The sequence below is a fragment of the Thalassophryne amazonica genome, chromosome 2, assembly GCF_902500255.1.
Source record: "Thalassophryne amazonica chromosome 2, fThaAma1.1, whole genome shotgun sequence".
Taxonomy (NCBI): Eukaryota; Metazoa; Chordata; class Actinopteri; order Batrachoidiformes; family Batrachoididae; genus Thalassophryne; species Thalassophryne amazonica.
Window position 1 is genome coordinate 114,005,680 of NC_047104.1, and position 24,388 is coordinate 114,030,067.

At 45.0% G+C, this 24,388-nt stretch overlaps 1 protein-coding gene across 9 annotated transcripts in view; it reads left to right on the forward strand.

Annotated features, from left to right (window-relative positions):
- The window catches only part of cbfa2t3 (CBFA2/RUNX1 partner transcriptional co-repressor 3), a 187,620-nt gene that overhangs the window by 119,691 nt on the left and 43,541 nt on the right, over positions 1–24,388 (forward strand). For all 9 annotated transcript variants that reach the window (XM_034192226.1, XM_034192218.1, XM_034192201.1 and 6 more), the window contains exons 2-4: positions 11,657–11,812; positions 22,327–22,568; positions 22,825–22,914. In XM_034192226.1, coding sequence (XP_034048117.1) covers positions 11,657–11,812; positions 22,327–22,568; positions 22,825–22,914 — 488 coding nt within the window. The remainder of the gene's footprint in view (positions 1–11,656; positions 11,813–22,326; positions 22,569–22,824; positions 22,915–24,388) is intronic.

A 24,388-nucleotide genomic window follows, 5' to 3' on the forward strand; every position in this document is an offset into this window, starting at 1 on the left:
TTGTCTTTCAGTGTAGCACACAATGGGAGCACAGATGGCCACAGATGGGACTGCAGACCGAGCAGACTTCCCAATGTATTAAAGTAAAATCCAGAACATGCTGTGTATGTGTGCGTCCTGTCCCTGTAGCTGGTCCGATTAAACAGCTGTCTATAATCCCATGTTGGGGGCAGACAGTCAACCTACCCTCCTCTCCTCTCCAAGCAGTGATAAAAAAATACTTATGTTGTCATAAAGTCTTAATGGCATGAAAGGCATGAAATCTTTGTAACTACGGATCACAGGAAACTCAAGCTCGTGTTCATTCTTTATGGCTGCAGAACTGGTTTTGATGGTGGTACAAACTGACTGAAGTACCGTCTGGAGATTTCCTCGAGCAGCCGATCACATTGCACTGTCATTCTTTATAGTGCAGCAGATCAGAGAATATTTAGAGCGGAATCTTTCAAATGGTGATACAAGCATCAAATTCAGCACAAATACTCCTTAGACATCACTCTTTTGAACAAAAAAAAAATGAGTGGCCACTTGAATTTTCAATCAGCAGTCAGGTAGGGGTCAATTGAAGAATTTCACGGGGTCATAATTTAAAAATTCTCTAATCAAATTGAAAATTACACCACATAATTTGTCTGATCAAAAAGATTCCAAAAAAGGTATAGTTTGGACTATCTGTGACTGAATGTATGGAGTTATGGGATGAAAACAGCAAGAATAATGACAAAGGTCAATTTCAGTTTGTACAGGGGTCAAAAGTTAAAGTTGCTCCAATTTTGGTAAAAAAATTATACAAATTATTAGTTGAGTTAACAGGGTTATAAAAAGGAATAGTTTGTATCATGTATCATGCTAAGTTATCACATTACGAGTAACATACTATGTTACATGTCATAGAATCCAATGGACGTTGACTTTGTTTGACCTTTACTTTGGAGACCAAGCATTCAACACTGTCAAAACTATTCCATTTATTAATCCTATTATCGCAACCAATAATGTGCATTACTTTTTACCAAAATTGGAGCAACGACTCCTGTACAAAATGAAATTGACCTTTATCACCATTCTTGCTGTTTTTAACCCATAACTACATAACATTCAGTCACAGATAGTTCAACCTATATCTTTTTGGAATCTTTATCGTCAGACAAATAATGTGGGGTAGTTTTCAATTTGATTGGAGCATTTTTTTAATTTTGACCCCTGTGTAATTCTTCAATTGACCCCCAGTAGCCAATTTTTTTTCAAAAGAGTAATATCTAAGGAGTATTTGTGCCAAATTTGGTGCTTGTATCATTATTTGAAGGATTGTTTCAGTTATCTGCTGCACTATTACAATGTGTATGATTGTTAGGTGCAGTTTAATAACTGCTCCGTGCCGTGTCAACTGCAGTTGCACAGTAAATTTGATCAAAGAGAATATTTATTGAAGCATACGGTTGCCTCTCTACAGGAAGCTGCCCACCAAATCAGCAGCATGGAGAGCTTGTTTGTGTGTTTCAGGTCCTTTAAAAGGGAATGGCTGTATCTATTTATACCAGCTGGGCCGATCTTGTGTGTTTATGTTCAGAGCGTCTGGCACGGGGCAAACAGTGGAGCGCCCGCCACTTGTGTTCTCGTGGCTCACTGTGTCAGCGGCCGTCGTATAGCACACTCCAAAGTGACACTCTTTAAATACAGACACCAGCTGTTAAAGTCTACTACGTGAGATGTCACAAGGACTTAGGCCCAGTGAGCCGGGACATTTGTGGAGGACAACATTGGACTCGTAATCATCCCCGTCAGTAAAAACTTGATGAGAGTAGTTGATTATTTGAAAGTGAATGTGGCATTTGTTTTGTGGCTCCTATGAGGGAATTTCATCATGTTGAAATCATGAGGTCGCTATTTCATTTCTTAAAATACATCCATTCCTGCACTTCAGGCCTGCACCATATTCAAAAAGAGTTTGGACCAGGGATATTTAGGGCTAGTAATGAAGTAAAAAAAAAAAAATTGATGATGTTATTTCAAACAGATGCTGTTGACAGCTGATTGTAATCATGATCCCAAAAATGGTGCATTTTTGTGAAGAAGAGATGATTAGAGGATCTCCTGTTTAACAAATGTTTTGAAATGTTTAAGAACAATGTTCCTCAAAGAAAAACTGGAAGGGATTTGCATATTTCTTCCTCTACACTGCATAATATCAATGACTGCAAGGAAGCTGAAAGAATTTCAGTGCATAAAGGGCAAGGTTGCAAGCCTAAGCTCAACACCCATGATCTCTGATTTCTCAGACATGTCAAGAACCGTCATTTCTCAATAGCTGACATAACCACATGGGCAAGGGATTACTTTGAGAAACCTTTGTCAAGAACTACAATGTAGAGGTACATTCATAAAGGGAACTTCCCACTAGTCCTAGGGTCCACTAGTCCTAGGGACCCACTAGTGCTGGCTAGGGTTAGGTTTAGGATTAGAGGTTTGGGTTACGGTGAACTTTAAAATCAGTTTGAGTTGTAATATACACCATTAAATAATATAAACAGGTTAGGACCACTAGTGGACCCTCCTCTTCACAAATGGAACTTAAAACAGAGTGTGCCCTGTGAGAGCCCATTCGATCCCTCTCGTTGCAGGTGTGGTTCCCCCCCGCAGGCAAGGCACCTCTCATCTGATCACAGAGTGACACCTTGATCTGTGCGCTGAATGGACAGGGGGCGTGGCTAAATGTCAACAGCAGCACCTGTTAACATCGGTGGTCCTAGACGTACTGTGTTCTGCAGACGGACGTGTGTGTGTGTGCTTGCTGTCCTCACATGGAAATACATAAAAACATATAGCACTTTTGTGATGGGCTGGAGAGCACGCACAGCGCACACATTGACATGTTGTCCCATCTGAAACGGACTGTCAGTTCATGTGGACACACAACAGGTGATCTGAATGTCACATCTGTCTGACAGGACACGCCCGCCGCAGGACTATATGACAAGCCAACAGTGCGACAAATACGGCAGTTTTAGTCATGTATCAGCAGAAATACACCATAACAAATGCCGTTTGGTCAGTTATCACGGCGCTTCTTTCTCTTTTTAAAAAATACGTTTATCTCTTTGTTGATTTTAGTCATTTCACACTCCTGTTATAAGACAGTGATTGTAGCACAGTGGTAAAGTTTCCATTTGGGAATCAGAGCTTTTGTAAATTGCAGGTTCGAATCCCGTGGGTGGCATTTTTTTTTTTTCTTTTTCACAGCAGCTGCGCGATGTGGTTACACGTGCTCCAGCTGCTGGCACCGTTCATGCCTGCCTGTCAGCTCGATGTTTTTGTGGTTCGCTCATACGAGCTGTTCCATCATGATTCGCCCTGATTTGTACTGATTCACACTATGTGTGAAGGGGCCCTTAACCTTGCCCAGAGTCATTATCAGTTTCTGTGTGCTGTGATAGCACTTTCAAAATAACCCACGAATGCAAGCAGTAACCAGAACGGGACATAAGGTGAAAACACAGGTGATGTATTTTCCACAGGCACACGTGAATACAGTCCAAGCAAACGGTGAGAGTTCATAACAAAACACAAAACCAACAACGCGGGCAGAGGGTAGCAACAAGCAAACAGGATTAAACAACTGGTGGAAAAGACTGGCAAACAAACGGAGGAGTCATAGAAATAATCAAATGCTGATCAAACAGAAACAGAATGTGTGAAGAACTTTGAAAGGAAAAATGCAACAACAACCCCATAGTGCTGCACACCTTTAAAACGTGTTTGCAGGAACAATGGGACAAGCAACACCCGGCATACTTCATTGTGTTGTATGCTCAATGCCAAAAGGTCTTTTAAGTGTTGTGAGAAGGAATGTAACATTACAAAGTGGTAAATGCTTTAGTGCCCTAATGTGTTTGGGATCTGTTGCAGGCCTTAAATTCTGGAATGGGTGTATATTAAGAAATTAAATTAAATTGAGCAGGAAAAACATGAATTGTCTTGGGTTTATACAGTCTGCAATGAAACAAAAGGGGGTGTGTGAATCACTGCGTTATTTTACGTTTTTTTGTTTGTTTTTGAATTTGCATTTTCCATACTGTCCCAGCTTTTTCTGATTTTGTCTGCCTTGGGAAAGCAGAAGATATGGTATTATTTTGTCAGTACACACAGTTTATACTGTACTGCAGTGTATTTTGAGGTCTGTATTGCTATTGCTTTATTGTCACACACACTATGATGTAAAGCATATGGATAAATGGACTGCATTTATATAGCACTTTTCGATCTGCATCAGAAGCTCAGAGTGCTTTACAATTATGCCTCACATTCACACAGACACACACACACCGATGTCAGGGTGCTGCCAAGCAAGGCGCTCAGTACACACCGGTAGGGTGGCCAGATGTCCTCTTTTTTTGCCACAAATTGAGATGGTTTCCGGTGTCGTTATTGACAGTCCAGTTCAGTTTTGAAATGTGTGTTTGAAACATGCATTTTTAAAACACGCATGTCAAAACTGAAGCCGGACTGTCAATAACAACGCCGGAAACCATCTCAATTTGTGGCAAAAAGGAGGACATCTGGCCACCCTACATACTGGGAGCAACTTTGGGATTAAGGACCTTGCCCAAAGGGCCTTAGTTGTTGTGTGGGCCGCCAGAAGAGGAGGTACTACTGGCCCACCACCAGAGGGCGCCCTGCCTGAAGTGCGGGCTTCAGGCACGAGAGGGCGCTGCCGCCACGGACACAACCAGGAGTGACAGCTGTCACACATCAACTCATGACAGCTGTCACCCATCATTTCATCACTCCATAAAAGCCGGATGTCATCTCCACCTCGCTGCCGAGATATCATCTACCTGTGAAGGTAATATTCTCTGCTGTATCTGAACTTAACACTGACTTTATAGTCTGAACTTCTTTGCAGCCGTTTTCCTGTGGGTGTTGCCTTATCCGTGGGATTGGCGTTTTGGTGTGATCAGCGACGGCTTCGCTTCACACCCCAACCAGATAAGTGGTTAACAGGAGCTGCACGAGTGTGTGATTAGAGGTGGAGGTGACTTTCCACCTTCTGACTGTTTTTGTTACTGGGTGTGCACACACCCACATCTCACTGTTTGTGCTCCTCACCAGCAGTACCAGATCCGACAGTTGGGGACGGTGATCACCTGGGAATTCGGGACTTGGCGGCTCCAGTATTCACCAGGTTTGGTGGCGGCGGAAATCGTGTGGTTCCGGCTCTTCTCAGGACAGACGTCTTCTATCCTCGAGCCTGCCCACATGTCACCTTTGTGTATTGACTGCTATCAGATTCTGAGATTGTCTGTATATTCGTTGTGCACATTCACAACATTAAATTGTTACCTTTTGGCTCATCTATTGACCGTTCATTTGCGCCCCCTGTTGTGGGTCCGTGTCACTACACTTTCCCCAACAGGATATCTCGGCCAACGTCATGGATCCCGAGGGGCGTCAACCATCTGTTGGACAGCCAATGGAAGAGCAGGGTGCGCAGGCGTCAGCTGGAGGCGTGATTGGTGAGTTGCAGCACATCCTCACCGCCTTTACCGCTCGGCTGGACCTGATAACCGAGCAAAACGTCATCCTTAATCGCAGGATGGAGGCTCTCACCGCACAGGTGGAAGCGCGCGCTCAGGGTGCTGCTGCAGCTCCTCCTCCTGCCGACCCGGTGCTGAATACAGACATTCCACTGGTCATTCAACAACCCCCCCCACCATCCCCTGAAGCATACATAAGCCCCCCAGAGCCGTACGGAGGTTGTGTGGAGATGTGCGTGGACTTTCTTATGCAGTGATCGCTCGTCTTTGCACAGCGTCCCATGATGTACGCATCTGACGCCAGCAAGGTGGCTTACGTGATTAATTTGCTTCGAGGCGAGGCACGCGCTTGGGCTACAGCGCTTTGGGAACAGAGTTCACGGCTCCTCGCCTCTTATACTGGGTTTGTGAGGGAGCTCAGAACTGTTTTTGATCACCCTAACAGAGGCGAAACCGCGTCTACCGTGCTGCTGTCAATGACACAGGGGCGCCGCAGCGCAGCCGAATATGCAGTCGACTTCCGCATCACGGCTGCGAGATCCGGCTGGAATATGACTGCGCTCCGCGCTGCCTTCATAAACGGACTGTCGTCGGTCCTGAAGGAGCACCTGGTGGCTAAGGAGGAACCGCGGGATTTGGCTGAGCTTATCGATTTGGATTTGGATTGGACAATCGGTTAGAAGAACGCCGACGGGAGCGAGGCGAAGGGCGTGGTCAGGCACAAGCCGTCCCTCTTCCTCCCGGGTCCGAATGAGAGCCGTCTTCCCCACGCTCCACAGCCACAGCTCTCCGTGTGGCTACAGCTCCCCCTGCTGACGGTGCTAGGGACACGAGCAGGGCCACATTCAGACAGAGGAGGCTGGTCCGCGGGGAGTGTTTTGTTTGCGGCTCGAGTGAGCATCAGCAGAGAGACTGCCTCAAACGGTCAAAACACAAACGCCCGCCCTTAGAGACTGGGCTGAGGGGGGGGTCAAAACATTCACGTGGGTTATACACATCTGTCAACACGACTCCCAGTTAAAATCCTGAGCGGGGATTTAACCTGGACACGGGGTCAGAAGGGAATCTGCTGGATAGCAGATGGGCAAGGGAGGTAGGGCTCCCTCTGGTGGCGCTTTCTTCGCCAGTGAAGGTGCGAGCACTAGATGGCACTCTTCTCCCTTTTATCACACACAAGACACTACCTGTAACCCTGGTAGTGTCTGGGAATCACCGGGAGGAGATTGAGTTTTTTGTAACTCCTTCTACCTCCCGTGTGATTTTGGGCTTCCCATGGATGATTAAACACAATCTCCGGATTGATTGGCTGTCTGGGGTTGTGACTCAGTGGAGGGAAACCTGCCACCGGAAGTGTTTAGGATCCTCGGTTCCTCCCGGTGTAAATGCTAATGAGGAGGTTAAAGTGCCTCCAAATCTGACGGCGGTGCCGATTGAGTACCACGACCTTGCTGACGTCTTCAGCAAGGATCTGGCGCTCACCCTTCCCCCGCACCGTCCGTACGATTGTCCCATTGATTTGGTCCCGGGCGCTGAGTACCCGTCCAGCAGGCTGTACAACCTCTCACTTCCTGAGCGCGAGTCGATGGAGACCTACATCCGGGACTCATTAGCTGCCGGGCTGATCCGGAATTCCACCTCCCCGATGGGTGCAGGTTTCTTTTTTGTGGGCAAGAAAGATGGCGGACTCCATCCATGCATTGATTACAGGGGGCTGAACAACATAACGGTTCATAATCGATACCCTTTACCCCTGTTGGATTCAGTGTTCACACCCCTGCATGGAGCCCAAATTTTCACCAAACTGGACCTTAGGAATGCGTATCACCTGGTTCGGATCCGGAAGGGAGACGAATGGAAGACGGCATTTAACACCCCATTAGGTCATTTTGAGTACCTGGTCATGCCGTTCGGCCTCACTAACGCCCCCGCGACGTTCCAAGCTTTGGTTAATGACGTCTTGCGGGACTTCCTGCACCGATTCGTCTTTGTATATCTGGATGACATACTCATCTTTTCCCCGGACCCTGAGACTCATGTCCAGCATGTACGTCAGGTCCTGCAGCGGTTGTTGGAGAACCGGCTGTTTGTGAAGGGTGAGAAGTGTGAGTTTCACAGCACCTCTTTGTCCTTCCTGGGGTTCATCATCTCCTCCAACTCCGTCGCCCCTGATCCGGCCAAGGTTGCGGCGGTGAGAGATTGGCCCCAACCAACAAGCCGTAGGAAGCTGCAACAGTTCCTCGGCTTCACAAATTTCTACAGGAGGTTCATTAAGGGTTACAGTCAGGTAGATAGCCCCCTGACAGCCCTGACCTCTCCAAAAGTCCCCTTCACCTGGTTGGATCGGTGCGAAGCCGCGTTCAAGGAGTTGAAACGCTGGTTCTCGTCTGCACCAGTTCTGGTGCAGCCCGACCCTAGCCGCCAGTTCGTGGTTGAAGTGGACGCCTCTGACTCAGGGATAGGAGCCATGCTATCCCAGAGCGGAGAGACCGATAAGGTTCTTCACCCGTGTGCCTACTTTTCTCTCAGGTTGACCCCAGCTGAACGGAACTATGACGTCGGCAATCGAGAACTCCTTGCGGTGAAAGAGGCTCTTGAGGAGTGGAGACACCTGTTGGAGGGAGCGTCTGTGCCGTTCACGGTTTTCACTGACCATCGGAACCTTGAGTATATCAGGACCGCCAAGCGGCTGAACCCCAGGCAAGCCCGCTGGTCACTGTTCTTCGGGCGTTTTGACTTCCGAATCATCTACCACCCGGGACCAAGAACCAGAGATCGGATGCCTTGTCCCAGGTGCATGAAGATGAGGTCAAGACTGAGCTGTCGGATCCACCGGAGCCCATCATTCCGGAGTCCACTATCATGGCCACCCTCACCTGGGACGTGGAAAAGACCGTCCGGGAGGCCCTGGCATGGAGCCCGGACCCCGGAACTGGACCAAAGAACCGTTTATACGTCCCACCAGAGGCCAGAGCTGCAGTCTTGGACTTCTGTCATGGGTCCAAGCTCTCCTGTCATCCAGGGGTGCGTAGGACCGTGGCAGTTGTCCGGCAGCGCTTCTGGTGGGCGTCCATGGAGGCCGATGTCCGGGAATATGTCCAGGCCTGCACCACCTGTGCCAGGGGCAAGGCAGACCACTCCAAGACACAAGGACTTCTGCAACCGTTTCCGGTGCCTCGTCGCCCCTGGTCTCACATTGGCCTGGACTTTGTCATGGGCTTCCCGCCGTCCCAGGGCATGACGACCATCTTCACGATAGTGGACCGTTTCTCCAAGGCTTGCCCACTTCGTGGCCCTCCCGAAGCTCCCTACAGTCCAGGAGACAGCAGACCTCCTGGTCCACCACGTCGTACGTCTGCATGGGATACCAACTGACATTGTCTCGGACCATGGTCCTCAGTTCTCCTCACAGGTTTGGAGGAGTTTCTGCAGAGAACTGGGGGCCAACGTGAGCCTCTCGTCCGGGTATCGCCCTCAGACGAATGGACAGGCAGAGCGGGCCAACCAAGAACTTGAACAGGCCCTCCGCTGTGTTACATCCGCGCACCCGTCGGCCTGGAGTCACCATCTGGCCTGGATTGAGTACGCCCATAACAGCCAGGTGTCCTCTGCCACCGGCCTCTCCCCATTTGAGGTGTGTCTGGGGTACCAGCCCCCATTGTTCCCCGTGGTGGAGGGAGAGGTCGGTGCACCCTCGGTCCAGGCCCACCTGCGAAGATGCCATCGGGTGTGGCGCACCGCCCGTTCTGCCTTGTTGAAGGCCCGGACGAGGGCTAAGGCCCATGCAGACCGCCGGCGTTCCCCGGCCCCTGCTTACCAGCCCGGGCAGGAGGTGTGGCTTTCAACGAAGGACATCCCCCTCCAAGTGGACTCACCCAAACTCAAGGACAGGTATATTGGTCCATTCAAGATCCTCAAAGTCCTCAGTCCGGGAAACATGAAAAACTGGGTGGACCCGCAGTGAAGCTGGGAGCTGGAGCTTCACTGCGGGTCCACCCAGTTTTTCATGTTTCCCGGATCAAGCCACACCTCGCCCCTCTGTGCTCCCGGACCGGTGCTGACTCCTGCCCGGATCATCGATGGGGAGCCTGCGTGGACGGTTTGCAGGCTCCTGGACGTCCGTCGGAAGGGCCGGGGGTTTCAGTATCTGGTGGACTGGGAGGGGTATCTGAAGAACGCTCCTGGGTGAAGAGGAGCTTCATCCTGGACCCGGACCCCCTGGCCGACTTCTACCGACGTCACCCGGACAAGCCTGGTGGCGCCCGTTGAGGGGGGGGTCCTGTTGTGTGGGCCGCCAGAAGAGGAGGTACTGCTGGCCCACCACCAGAGGGCGCCCTGCCTGAAGTGCAGGCTTCAGGCACGAGAGGGCGCTACCGCCACGGACACAACCCGGAGTGCCAGCTGTCACACATCAACTCATGACAGCTGTCACCCATCATTTCATCACTCCATAAAAGCCGGATGTCATCTCCACCTCGCTGCCAAGATATCATCTACCTGTGAAGGTAATATTCTCCGCTGTATCTGCACTTAACACTGACTTTATAGTTTGAACTTCTTTGCAGCCGTTTTCCTGTGGGTGTTGCCTTATCTGTGGGATTGGCGTTTTGGTGTGATCAGCGACGGCTTCGCTTCACACCCCAACCAGATAAGTGGTTAACAGGAGCTGCACGAGTGTGTGATTAGAGGTGGAGGTCACTTTCCACCTTCTGACTGTTTTTGTTACTGGGTGTGCACACACCCACATCTCACTGTTTGTGCTCCTCGCCAGCAGTACCAGATCCGACAGTCGGGGACGGTGATCACCTGGGAATTCGGGACTTGGCGGCTCCAGTATTCACCAGGTTCGGTGGCGGCGGAAATCGTGTGGTTCCGGCTCTTCTTAGGACAGACGTCTTCTATCCTCGAGCCTGCCCACACGTCACCTTTGTGTATTGACTGCTATCAGATTCTGAGATTGTCTGTATATTCGTTGTGCACATTCACAACATTAAATTGTTATCTTTTGGCTCATCTATTGACCGTTCATTTGCGCCCCCTGTTGATAGTCCGTGTCACTACACTTTCCCCAACATTTGTGATTTTCCAGTCAGGCTGGGGTTTGAACCGAGGATCCTCTGGTCGGAAGCCCAACATTTAACCTCTAGACCATCACCTCCCCATGATTGATATTTATCGTAATGCGCTGCACTCTGCCAGTCGCACACACTGAAAAGTCATCACTCCACTTAGCTCAGGTTTACACTGTTCACAAAGATCTGGTTCCAGACACACACACACACACACACACACACACACACACACACACACACACACACACACACACACACACACACACACAGAATGACAGTTAACACTCTATATAATATACTGCAGTATAGCAAAAAAACTGTGGATGCCCTTTTGTCTGAGAAGGCATCTTTGCAGAGGACACATTCACATACAGAGAAGAATTTTGCTTCCTTCACATGTGCCTCGCTGTAGCATCCGTTTCCTTCATGCAACAGAGCCTGGCCTTGCCTTGTTTGGTCCTGGCGGGGTGCCTGCCAGAGGACAGCCGAGCCTGTGGTAGCTCTGCTGAAAGTCGGTCCACGGTGATGGACAGCAGCAGATCCAGCTGCACTTGTCACGAGCTGTCAAGCCGGCTGTCTGAAGTAAGGGACGAGAGGGGACGGGTGAGAGCAGCACGCGCATGTGTGTGAGTATGTGTGTGTGTGTGTGAGGGTTGGATGCAGCAGCGTAGGGGCATTAATTGGGATGTTGGCATGTTTCTCCATGAAGGAGAGAGAGAGAGAGAGAGAGGGGGCGAGCAAAGGGTGGGTGGAGGGTGTTCTCAGTGAGCAGCAGCTGAGCGAGTGAGCAGGTGTTACTGCGCGTCTCGCAGGCCTGTGAATCTCCAACGACAGAGACACAATACAAGTTTGGATTCATTTTCACCCTCCGTATTGATTTGTTTTGGTTATTTATTTATTTTATTTTTTACAGAGCTTTTGGTTTAAGGAAACAATCAATGCCTCCCAGGTGAAAATGTCAGCTCTCTCCCTTAGCTGTTGAAAGTTTTGTTGTTTTCTTGATGGCGCAATATCATCCTGACTGTCTGTTTTCTCTCTCTCGTCTTACGTCAGGTAGCAGAGTGCAGAAGGTTGGAACAATGCCAGATTCACCTGCGGATGTGAAAACCCAGCCCAGGTCCACCCCACCCACTATGCCTCCTCCACCCCCGGCTGTCAGCCAAGCAGCCAGTCGTAACGCTTCATTCACTCCTACCACCAGTAAATCAAGTGAGGAATATTTCATTTTGGTTTATATAATTTGATGGAAGTAGACTCATTGATATTGTGTTATCATATTAATGAGTTCAGTGGTACGAATATTTCATGAGGTGAAAGCTGGAATGTACCATTCAACGAGGCCTCGTTGAATGGTACATTCCAGCTTTCACCTCATGAAATATTCGTACCATTGAAAGAATGAAAAAACAATCATTATTTGTTTTATATAACGGCGAAAATAGATATACACCCATAAACTCATGGCGAAAATAAATATACATCCATAAACTCACGAAATGCATGCCACACTCTCCAGCAGAAGACAGTTTTATACAAATAATGAATGTTTGAGTTCAATGGTACGAATATTTCATGAGGTGAGTTTCATCTTTCACTTCATGAAATATTCGTTCCATTGAAAGAATGGAAAACATTCATTATTTGTTTTATATAATGGCAAAAAAGAATTTTTATAATAATGTAATTATTAAATATAATTTTATTTTAATAGATATTTTGATATTTTATTAATTTATAAACAAAAGAAAAGGAACTTACATTTTGGTGTTCATCACTACCACTTAACAGTTCAACACAAACTGTAAATAGGTGTCCAGAATTGTTCCCAGTCAACTCGCAAAAAAACAATTCTATGTAATTTGTGACGCCGTCCACTGACTTTGAGTACAGACTGCCGTCTGCTTTCCTCACTCCAGTGAAAAGTTACATCAGAAATTTGTCCGGCTTTTCATCCTAACTTCATCCTCTTCATCCTAACAGCTCTTCATGCCTCCAGACAGCTTATGATTAGTGGATTTGTTTCGTTGTGTTAGAAGAATTAGCACTGTCAGTTACCTCTTTTAAATCGTTGTCCGTCAACAAAACAAACTCCACCCCAATGCAATGGTACAAAACATATGGAACCAAATTTGCACAGTAAATGGAACCAGTTTGCATGTTAAATGCAATGCAACACAAATGGGAGGAATAATCCATGTCACATGGCATACAAACCTCCAATCAGATCCACTCAGCCGTTTCATATATATATATATATATATATATATATATATATATATATATATATATATATATATATATATATATATATATATATATATATATATATATATATATATACAACCCCTGGCAAAAATTATGGAATCACCGGCCTTGGAGGATGTTCATTCAGTTGTTTAATTTTGTAGAAAAAAAGCAGATCACAGACATGACACAAAACTAAAGTCATTTCAAATGTCAACTTTCTGGCTTTAAGAAACACTATAAGAAATCAAGAAAAAAAGATTGTGGCAGTCAGTAACAGTTACTTTTTTAGACCAAGCAGAGGAAAAAAATATGGACTCACTCAATTCTGAGGAATAAATTATGGAATCACCCTGTAAATTTTCATCCCCAAAACGAACACCTGCATCAAATCACATCTGCTTGTTAGTCTGCATCTAAAAAGGAGTGATCACACCTTGGAGAGCTGTTGCGCCAAGTGGACTGACATGAATCATGGCTCCAACACGAGAGATGTCAGTTGAAACAAAGGAGAGGATTATCAAACTCTTAAAAGAGGGTAAATCATCACGCAATGTTGCAAAAGATGTTGGTTGTTCACAGTCAGCTGTGTCTAAACTCTGGACCAAATACAAACAACATGGGAAGATTGTTAAAGGCAAACATACTGGTAGACCAAGGAAGACATCAAAGCGTCAAGACAGAAAACTTAAAGCAATATGTCTCAAAAATCGAAAATGCACAACAAAACAAATGAGGAAGGAATGGGAGGAAACTGGAGTCAACGTCTGTGACCGAACTGTAAGAAACCGCCTAAAAGAAATGGGATTTACATACAGAAAAGCTAAACGAAAGCCATCATTAACACCTAAACAGAAAAAAACAAGGTTACAATGGGCTAAAGAAAAGCAATCGTGGACTGTAGATGACTGGATGAAAGTCATATTCAGTGATGAATCTCGAATCTGCATTGGGCAAGGTGATGATGCTGGAACTTTTGTTTGGTGCCGTTTCAATGAGATTTATAAAGATGACTGCCTGAAGACAACATGTAAATTTCCACAGTCATTGATGATATGGGGCTGCATGTCATGTAAAGGCACTGGGGAGATGGCTGTCATTACATCATCAATAAATGCACAAGTTTACGTTGATATTTTGGACACTTTTCTGATGTTTAAGGATGATGAAATCATTTTTCAAGAAGATAATGCATCTTGCCATAGAGCAAAAACTGTGAAAACATTCCTTGCAAAAAGACACATAGGGTCAATTTCATGACATAGGGTTAATGTCAACGAGCAGATGTGATTTGAAGCAGGTGTTAGTTTTGGGGATGGAAATTTACAGGGTGATTCCATAATTTATTCCTCAGAATTGAGTGAGTCCATATTTTTTTCCTCTGCTTGGTCTAAAAAAGTAACCGTTACTGACTGCCACAATCTTTTTTCTTGATTTCTTATAGTGTTTCTTAAAGCCAGAAAGTTGCCATTTGAAATGACTTTAGTTTTGTGTCATGTCTGTGATCTGCTTTTTTTCTACAAAATTAAACAACAGAATGAACATCCTCCAAGGCCGGTGATTCCATAATTTTTGCCAGGGGTTGTATATATGGTTCCCAGGTGAATGCCGGTTGATGGCGGGTGACAATGACAAATGGCTGTGTTCAAGATTCCAATGGGAAAACTGTGACGTGGACACGATACTTGAAGTTGCCAATAGTCGTGTGTTACCTGGCTAGTAACTGTGGATGGACAAATGAAAGAATGAAGCAACACAAACGTGACTATGGCTATCAGATGTTTACTGACCGCCATGTGGAACTTGTAGAACTTAAAAGTATCGATGGGGACTATAACTTTGTTTACATAAGAACCCGTTCCACAGCAACAGCAGACAGAACGATATTCTACATGGCTGCTGTGTGGTATCACACTAGAAGTAAAATCAGCTGGAGGCTGTTGTGTTTCAGAGTATGTATTTGTTACTACTGTGTTTTTGCTTTCTGAATACACCGCAGGTTATAAGGGAGCTGGAGCCGGAAACGCATTTCTCAGCCAACGTCGGGAAATTCAAGCAAAAATAAATAATGCACTCACTGTGATGGTACATTAGTACCTATATGGTGGGAAGAATTTCAGCCACACTGGCTCCTAATTTCTATCATGCATGTGATCGTGATCATTCCCTACAACAATGTCAGGAATGTCCAGCAGGGGGCAGACAGGTCCATGGTATATTGCCTCAGCAAAACAAGGTTGCTTTTTGGATTGATCTTTTACATCAGATATGACCAACATCTAAATCGGTTCATCCTCATTATATGCCATTTTAATTCGGGGACTTACAATATGAGACCATTTATTGTTTTTGAGTTATTGTGTTAACAAACTGGAATGCATCATTGTTCCAGTCTCTTTGGTCCAATAGCGAAATTATGTGGTTCGGTATAAAAATAAAATCCTGACCATATAATAATATATTTTAATAATATATTTTATATTTACGGTATCTCCTCAAAGAATGTAATATTTCACACACATCTGTTTATTAATTTAGTGACAGGATTATTCACAAACGAATCACTTTATTTTGACAAAGCTTTGTGAGGTTTTTTTTTTTTTTTGTAGTCCTGGAATGAAACTTAAATTGTTTTTTTATTTTTAATGCAAGTATGCGAAAGGTTTGTACCTACGCCAGAAAACATTCCATTAAAAATTGCGGCAGATCAACAAAATCTTTCCCAATGAAACTGTGACTGATGATGCAACAAACAAAAACTGCAGAAGACATAGTCTCTCCAGTCACACCCACAGATGCCTGTAACTCCTTCAGAGCTGTAATTTGTGTCTTTGTGGTTTCCTTCATGATTCTCCTGCTTACACAGCCGCTGGGTATTTGAGATGACTACTAAAGAGTTTGAGTTGCTGCCTTAGGTTACTTACTGGTTAGTACCCAAGTTTCATCAACACACACACTAAAACTAGAAGCACCAGGACACTGAAGATTTGGACCATCTGTCTTCTTAAAGAGATATTAGCATTGCCAAACACCTATGTCTAGCAAAACCTTGACCCCATAAATTCTTCTCAGATGTCGCTCAACCTCATGGGCCAAGCTCCCAGATGCGTGAATGTTACTGCTGAGATAAGTGAACCTTCAACAAGTTAAACACTTTCAACACAGTGCAAGAAGTCACGAAAACCCTAGATTTTAATCTAGATGCAGGGCAGTAGCAAATCCAGTTGTTCCCTTACTCTAGATCTCAAGTGCTGCATGTATCATTCAGGGCATCCTTTGATTCCAAAAAGACCACAGCATCACCATCGTTTCCATTTCTGTGGGGACCAATACAGTCCTCGTAACCAGGTCTGTCAGTGCCTGCAGTCGCATTGAAATCACCCATCACCAAATGAGTGATGCTTCTGGAACAGATGTCATTCACGGAGTGAACCTACAATTAAAACGTCTCTCTCAGTGAGATATCACTCACCACATCCAGAGGATTCGGAATGTCAGAGTATTATAATATGTTCACTGGCATCAGAGAAAGCCTTTCTGGCACAGCAAACTCTCACTCCCTTGGTACACCGACCACTGCAGAGACCAGACCAAAAGCATGTCTATGTACCAAGATCTGAGTCTGTGCACATCAGAGAGCACTGACAATACCACACGAGGCTGTGTAAGCTCACTCGACAGCAGTGGAAAATGGCCATCCTTGCTGAGAGAAAGACTATCCAGGTGCTCACTCACATGATCCACCTCGAGTTTAGATATGGGCACCCCACACACTACAGAAAATTTGGAACATTGAGTTCAACTGGTTTTGAACAAACATACTTGAGGTGTGTTGTACACACACCTTCACATATTCCAGGCTTAATAAATCAAACACATTCTAAGTCACTGTGCTGGCGCATGAGACGTATTGTCTTTCGATGACAATTTATGGTTACAAACCTTCTCTTTAAGGCTGTAAGTACAATCACTAATGTATGTCCAGCAACATAGAGACGTTAAGAGATACATCAAAAATAGTTTTTTCATCAACAAAGTGGAAGCAAATCAAGTGACACTTGTGGAATTCCTCAACAATGGCTTGACAGTTAAGAAAAGAAAGAAAGAAATCATGCGGGAGTATGCTGGAGCCGTAGTAAATTCAGGTTCAAATGAGTGCAGACCCCATTTGCTTTGGGTCATCACAGAGCTACATTGGGAATTGGCATAAGCATTATGCCGGATGCCCTTTCTAACGCAACTCAAGTTCACTTTGGAGAAACATGTTCTTAGCTCCTCGGGTTCCTAAACGGTCTTTCAGCCAAGCAGTAATCAGGACCTACTCTGCTTCACTTCTGAGACCTGAAGGGGTCAGGTGTACTCACAGCAGCATGGCTCCACACAGAACATAAAACATGCAATATGCAAAATTTATGAAGAAGAAACAGTTGAGCCACAAAAGGGAATATAAGTGCAGCAGAAGACAGGTAGAGTGACTCAACAATGTTTACTTATGGAGTGGCACATTGGTGGCATAATTACAGATTGCTCAGTGTTGCTTTTTACGTTATATAACTGGTTTACCAAATACATGCATATTAGGTTCTTACTCCTCATTAGTGTCGAATTGTATCAGAAAGTGCAGCTGCTGTAAAACTAATTTGATATGAAACCTGGTGAGACGTAGACAGGTCATCCGCTGTAGTGATCCCGTGTGTGTGTGTGTGTGTGTGTGTGTGTCTTTTGGTGTTCAGAATGTCCTTGAGGCCTGGAACAAGTGTCTTTGAGAGCATGTGTGAGTGCGGCTGTGGTATTGTGAGCATGTATGTCTCTATGTTGTTTACCAGCTGGTAGGGTGACGGTGATACAGGGGGCATCAGCCAGGGCGGCGTTGTGGTGCGCAGGCTACTTTCTTCCCTATATAGCAATGAGAAGCTGTGTTGTTTCACCTGTTGTGGCGGCCAGTCACCAGTGTGGCTCTCTCTTGCACCGCTCTCTCTTCCTCCCTCTCTAAAACCAGAGCACAAGTGTTGCATTTTGGAATCACATGGCCTTGTCCATATGTGTTCAAGCCCATGACCCACAGATTGGACTATTGAAGAACTAAACAGTATTTTGAGTTTTGTGTATCTATAGATAGATAGATAGATAGACAGAGAGATAAATAGATAAATAAATGTAAACCATATGCTGCAACTGTGCAATCAGAGAGCATCTTTGCACCCTGAGAGCCATAATCCTATCCCCATCAGATCTTTGTAGAATCACAAGGTGAGAATGCTAAATAAGATATATATGTATTTTGTGAAGGTTCTTCTTTTGTTGCATATTTCCTCCCTCAGTTGTGCAAATAGAATTTCCATTTTTTTTCCATGTTGCCAGAGCTGTTAAAGGTCTAGGCCAGAGGTCTTCAACTCATTCCATCAAGGGCCAAGAGGGTGCAAGTTTTACTCCTCCAGGTGATTTAAATTTAAATTTTTCAGTTTATTTTCATTTATATAGTGCCAAATCACAACCAAACTGCCTCAAGGAGCTTCACACAAGTCAGGCCTAACCTCACTGACCCCTAGAGCAAGCACACAGGCGACAATGGTAAGGAGTGGTAAGGTAAACTCCCTCTGATGATTTGAGGAAGAAACCTCAAGCAGACCAGATTCAAAGAGGTGACCCTCTGCTTGGGTCATGCTACCGACACATTTGACAATACAAATATACAGGAAATTTTGGTAGTTCATGCTGGTGTCCAGGACAGGAGGCTAGCTGGAGAAGGGAGGGGAGAGGGGAAGGGTTGGGTCTACAGATCCCGTCTTCTTCATGATCATTACAGAAGAAGACACCCACTCCCACTTCTGGAGCAGATGGAATCAGTTATTCAGTGAAATCACCTGGTGGAGTGGATGGTTGCAAAGAAAACCTGCACCCTCTTGGCACTTTCTGGAATGAGTTGAAAAACTCTGGTCTAGGCCCTTGGGACATTTTGGACTTTGAAGGGGGTCAAATTCGGGCTAAATATATTTTGCATACAAGTAATACAGCTCCTGTGTAGTGTATCTCTACTGTAAAACCTGCTTAAGACGGGCATATCCCCAGTATAAACCAGCATAACCCAACCTGTACATGAGAATGGAGAAAAAAACTCCACACATTGTGGTCAGATTCCTCTTCAAATCACAAAACTGACATTTTGAAAACAGTGCTCAACCAGTTCCATCATAGTCATATATGCACTCTATACTCCTGGCATAAAAAAAATGCCATGATGATGCAACACTATGTTATGGCATTATGTAATTTATAAGGGGCCCAACATTTATCACCATGACCAATGAGCATGAAATCAGTAACATGTAAGATGTAGCAACTGGAGTAGTGTCATGTTTGATGAGATCAGAATTCCATTCAAGGGATCCTAGGTCTTTATCCAGAACCTTTGAGTATGATGATGCTGTACCTCTGGGTATGGTGCTGCGAAATGAAGGGTGGAAATTTATCTCCAGAGCCCCCACCCCCATTCTGGCTCTAGCATTTAGCCTTTTTAAAATACAAATGGGGACCATTTCAAGCAACTTCAGCCTTGTGTCTTAACAAGCTAATGTCACTGGAGAGCCCAGGATCTGTTCCTCTGGAGTAACCAATCCAGTCAGTGGTTGCGCATAGCGCAACTGGCCATGTCGTAAGATAAATGGAAAACATATCCTGCCATGTTAAAGAAACTACAAGAAACAAGAAAAAATTCCATGGCAGACATGGATCACCACTAAGGGCCCCTTTACACATAGTGTGAATACATACACCTCAGGGCCACTCACGGCAGTAGAGCGCGTATGAGCACACCATGAAACATTGTGCCAGCGGGCAGGCATGCACGATGCCGGTGTGATGGTTCGTGCACGTGACTGTGTCTTTCGCGCAGGAACACAGTGCGAGTTGCTGCAGCTGCTTGCACTGTGTTCCATGGGATGAGCTACACCACATCACGCTGATGGAGAAAAATAAAATAAAAATCAGCTGTATAATTAGTGAATATCAGTGGGATGATATAAATGGAATGATATAAATAATACATAAAAGGGGATGCAATACAGAAGCCCAAGGTTAAATATCTCTGGTTAAATTAAAAAAAAAGCCACTCACAGGATTTGAACCCACATGCTCTGATTACCAGATGGAAATTTTACCACTGCACTAAAATCACTGTCTTGTAACAGGAGCGTGAAATGGCTAAAATCAACAAGAAGATAAACGTATTTTCTAAAAAAAAAGAAAAAAAGCGCTGTGATAACTGACCAAACGGCGTTTGGTATGGCGTATTTCTGCTGATACGTGACTGAAAGTGGTGTGTTTGTCATACTGTTGACTTGTCCTGGTACTGCGGTACGCCACTCACTGCCCTCACGGCCTGACATGCATGTCCTGTCAGACGTGACATTCGGATCACCTGCTGCGTGTCCAGACGGACTGACGGTCTGTTTTTATGTATTTCCACACAAGCACACACGTGTGTCCATCAAAACACAGGACGTATGGTGCAGCTGTGATGTCCAGAACCGCAGATGTCTCAACAGCCAACCACATCCCCTGTTCTGTCAGCGCACAGATGTCACTCTGTGATCAGATGAGAGATGCCTTGCCTATGGGGGGGGTGTTACATGAACCATACGTACATGTGTTGGGAGAGGTGGAGCGGGGGGGAGCGGGGGGGAGCATGTAAAACACATGCATACATGTGTAGTGGGAGGAGCCGACACTCTGGCACATGTGCACCTGGCAACTTCATAGTCGTGGGGCACTTAGACAAATTTCACATCCAGCTCGACAGTGATTGTCTGCTGACTGTTGCTGTGTTGACACGATCGGATCACCGTGCAGCGGTGTGCGAAGCTCGCTCTATGGTAGACAGAGGCACAAACCGGAAATGGCACTAAAAAAAGCTCCCCCAGTGGGGAAAAAGCCACAAACCGTTGTTGTAAAAAGCCACAAACCTCGTGAGTCACTTTTGTGCTGATTAAAGTCACTAACTGGGACTCCTGTCTTGTTGCAAGAAAGAAACGAGAACCGTCCTCCGTTCTGTTCACACAGCTCCAAACGCTGCGCGGCCATCTGCCGAGTCAAGTTAGAACGATAGAGTCCAGTCGGAATTAATAACTTCAAAGCGAAATACCGTTTTGTTTATTTTTATTTATGTCCAGAGATCAAGGATACAGTGACCAATTTCATATTTATTTACTTTAAGACTCAATGAAATACAAAATACAAAACCTGTAAAGCCTACATTTAGTACAAAATTCACAAGGTATCGATAAGGGAATCGATAAGGAATCGGATGACACCTGCCGCAAGAGGGTTGATGGGCTCACACAGCGCACACTCTGTCTTTCAGCCGCTGGTGTGCACAAATAGTTGTAGCAACAGGTGTACGAGGCAGCTACAATTTGACACGTTTTGCGCACGATTCCTGCTTCATGCACACTTTATGTGCAAATCGACCAAATTTGCACGATGTGTGAAGGGGCCCTAAAATTTGCTCAGTTCTTCCCTAACCCAGGGGTTATATCTTGTCAAAATTTTATCGTAATCACTTAAACTTTTGACTTTTAGTGTCCACAAGCAGCGGCCTAGCACATAAGCTGTCCGTGTTGGGCCCCTGTCTGTGCCCTCTTCCGTCGATTGACAGCAGTAATGATTAGGCACTGTTAAAAATCATTGTGTTTGCATTACACATCCAGTTCAAGTACTTGTGTGGACTTTTATAATGTGATACAGGTGCAGTTCCATCCCAAAACCGCTGTTCATTCTTAAAAGAAAATTCTCTCCAGGTGTATCGTGTCAGACAAAGAGAAATAGGTGGAGGAAAAGGTCAGTTCTTTTTTTGACATACATACACCATATCACAGACTGCACCCTTCATGCAGTGTGTCTGGTGGCTCCAACACGACAATAAGACAACAAGAGAAGGTCAAACTCTGTACTCCCGAATATTTACGTGCTTGTTTGTATCTGAATTAAGAACAATATTTGAGTGATTGTATATGTGCATGAATGTTATGACTATTCTGAACCTTAAGCCACAAATCTCAGCTGGTGGACATGTGCAGGGCCTCATTTAGCTGCACACCTGCTATTGGAATAAAAGTAACACAGGCCACAGGTCTATTTTTGGCACCTCTAACAAGTTCCTCTTATAGTTGCGTCCCAGTGAGTGAGTGAGTGAGTGAGTGAGTGAGTAGTGAGGAGGAGAGGGTGAGGAGCATGGTGGGGTAGGCTGATATAGGGAGATGGAGTGGTCGGTGGGGGGGGGAGTCAAGTTGTGCCACTTGTGAGACAGCTGAGGTGACTGCAGACACATGCTCGGCCAAACTGGTACGATGCAGTGAAGTCATCTTCTGCATGCTATAGTGTAAATGCGGTGACCACATGTCCGCGTTTGTACTCCCAAATGTGTCCAATCCTCCCCCTTTCCATCATGATTAACATTGTCCCTTCCATCTGTCTACCTGCAGTGTTGAATGGCAGCAGCCACTCTCCCACATCACTCAACGGCGCTCCATCCACTCCTAACGGCTTCAGTAACGGGCCCGCCATGTCCTCGACAGCCTCGCTGTCCAACCAGCAGCTTCCACCAGCCTGCGGAGCGCGACAGCTCTGCAAGCTGAAACGCTTCCTGACCACACTGCAGCAGTTTGGCAATGATATATCGCCTGAGATTGGAGAACGAGTGCGGAGCCTTGTGCTGGGGCTGGTGGTGAGTCCTGGAGACAATTCATTTACATTTTTTTTTTTCTAATGAGAAGTGACACCAACATAAGAGATCTCAGTTCTTACATTATATTATCTGATCTTCATGCATGTTTCCATCTTTGCGTAAAAAGTTAGAAAAGCACAAATATTTAACTATTACATATTTTAAATTTGGATTTTTTTCATATATGTTATTTAAAAAAAATGAATCTTCATGTCCAAGCTCACTGTCATTGTCGTTTGCTGCCTTCTGTTGGCAGAACTCCACTCTCACCATCGAAGAATTTCACTCTAAACTTCATGAGGCCACCAACTTCCCTCTGAGGCCTTTTGTCATTCCCTTCCTGAAGGTAAATAACTTTGCACAATTTTTTTTTTAATTTTTTGTTTGTTTGTTTTACTTGACAGGTTTTGTGTCTATGTGCACACATGCCTTTTTATTGTTTTTGTACATAGTGTATAAGCATATGTGTACAAGAGTGCCAGTATTTGCATATTGTATGCACAGTTGAAGTCAGCGTTGATGGGCAGTATCAAAGCATTTAGCGGCGGCTTGCTGGGGCGCTTATGAATCCATTTCTGAAACAACGCAGGTCACTGCCAGACTGATGGAAGTGTGTATAACCTGATGATAGTCAAAAGAATTGAAAGATAAAATGGGCGTGATAATTCTCCCGGGAGGATGCAAAAATACAAAAAATAATCTTCACTTCTTTTTACCCGAGGCCATATTGCGAAGGCTTTTTGTCCGTCTGTCTGTGCTCAGCATAAGTCCAGTTCTATTACTGCCACTCTTGAAATTCACAGGGAACATTCTTGGGACACAGACCTTGGACAAGTTCAAAGATGGCTAACCTTGATTTATTCTAAGAGGTATTTTAAGAGGTTAAAAAGTCACATTCTCTTTCAATCTGTTTTGTTTTGGAGTGACGCGGGTGACAGCCAATCAGAGTAGAGCTGCACCGTGACGTCAGTCGCTGGTCTCTTCAAAACCGCTGTTTTTTTGTGTTTATATACATTTCTCCAGTGTTGCCACAGTTACTTTGAAAAAGTAATCCAATTACTGATTACTCCTTGAAAAAGTAACTTAGTTACTTTACTGATTACTCAGTTGTAAAAGTAACTAAGTTAGATTACTAGTTACTTTTTTAGTTACTTTCCCCAGCTGCCGACAACAACCCTCTGCCACCTCAACATGACGATATCTGTTTTGCCAAAACTCACTTTATAGTCACCCTTTCTTGACTTCAATGAAAATAAATACTTGGTTTATAAAAAGTAAAATAAAAACCTCTTTCTTGACCTCATATTTAACTGTTGACAGCACTGTAACAGTAAAACTTGCAATTTATAACCTACATTGCTTATAAATGTAACTATTAAATTCTTTCTAACATTTTCTAACATTTAAATTCTAAATATTTTACTTGTCGAAATTATTATTATTATAAGTAGTATCAGTAGTTGTAGTAAAAAAAAAAGGCTTCAAAACTGGACCGTTAATCTAGGGGTGTTGTGAGGGGGGCACATCCTTGCCCCACACCCCCATTCCATCTAGATTCGCCCCTGCTTTGGCGTTTGAGCACAAAGAATGGATAACATTTATTTATGCAGAAAACATGACCAGATTTACAGGTAAGAAAGTTTTATTGCGTTTTCACATCATGTGGACCTCAGAGAGTTTAGGTGCATTTGAGTGTAAAATAGTGTTAGTTGTTGATGCGTCGCGGAGGATCAGCTGTTTTTAACGAGCAGATATGGAGCGGCTCAGCTCAGAATTCTAAATAAAGGAGAAAAAAAGCATAAAAATGTCTTTGTAAAGCT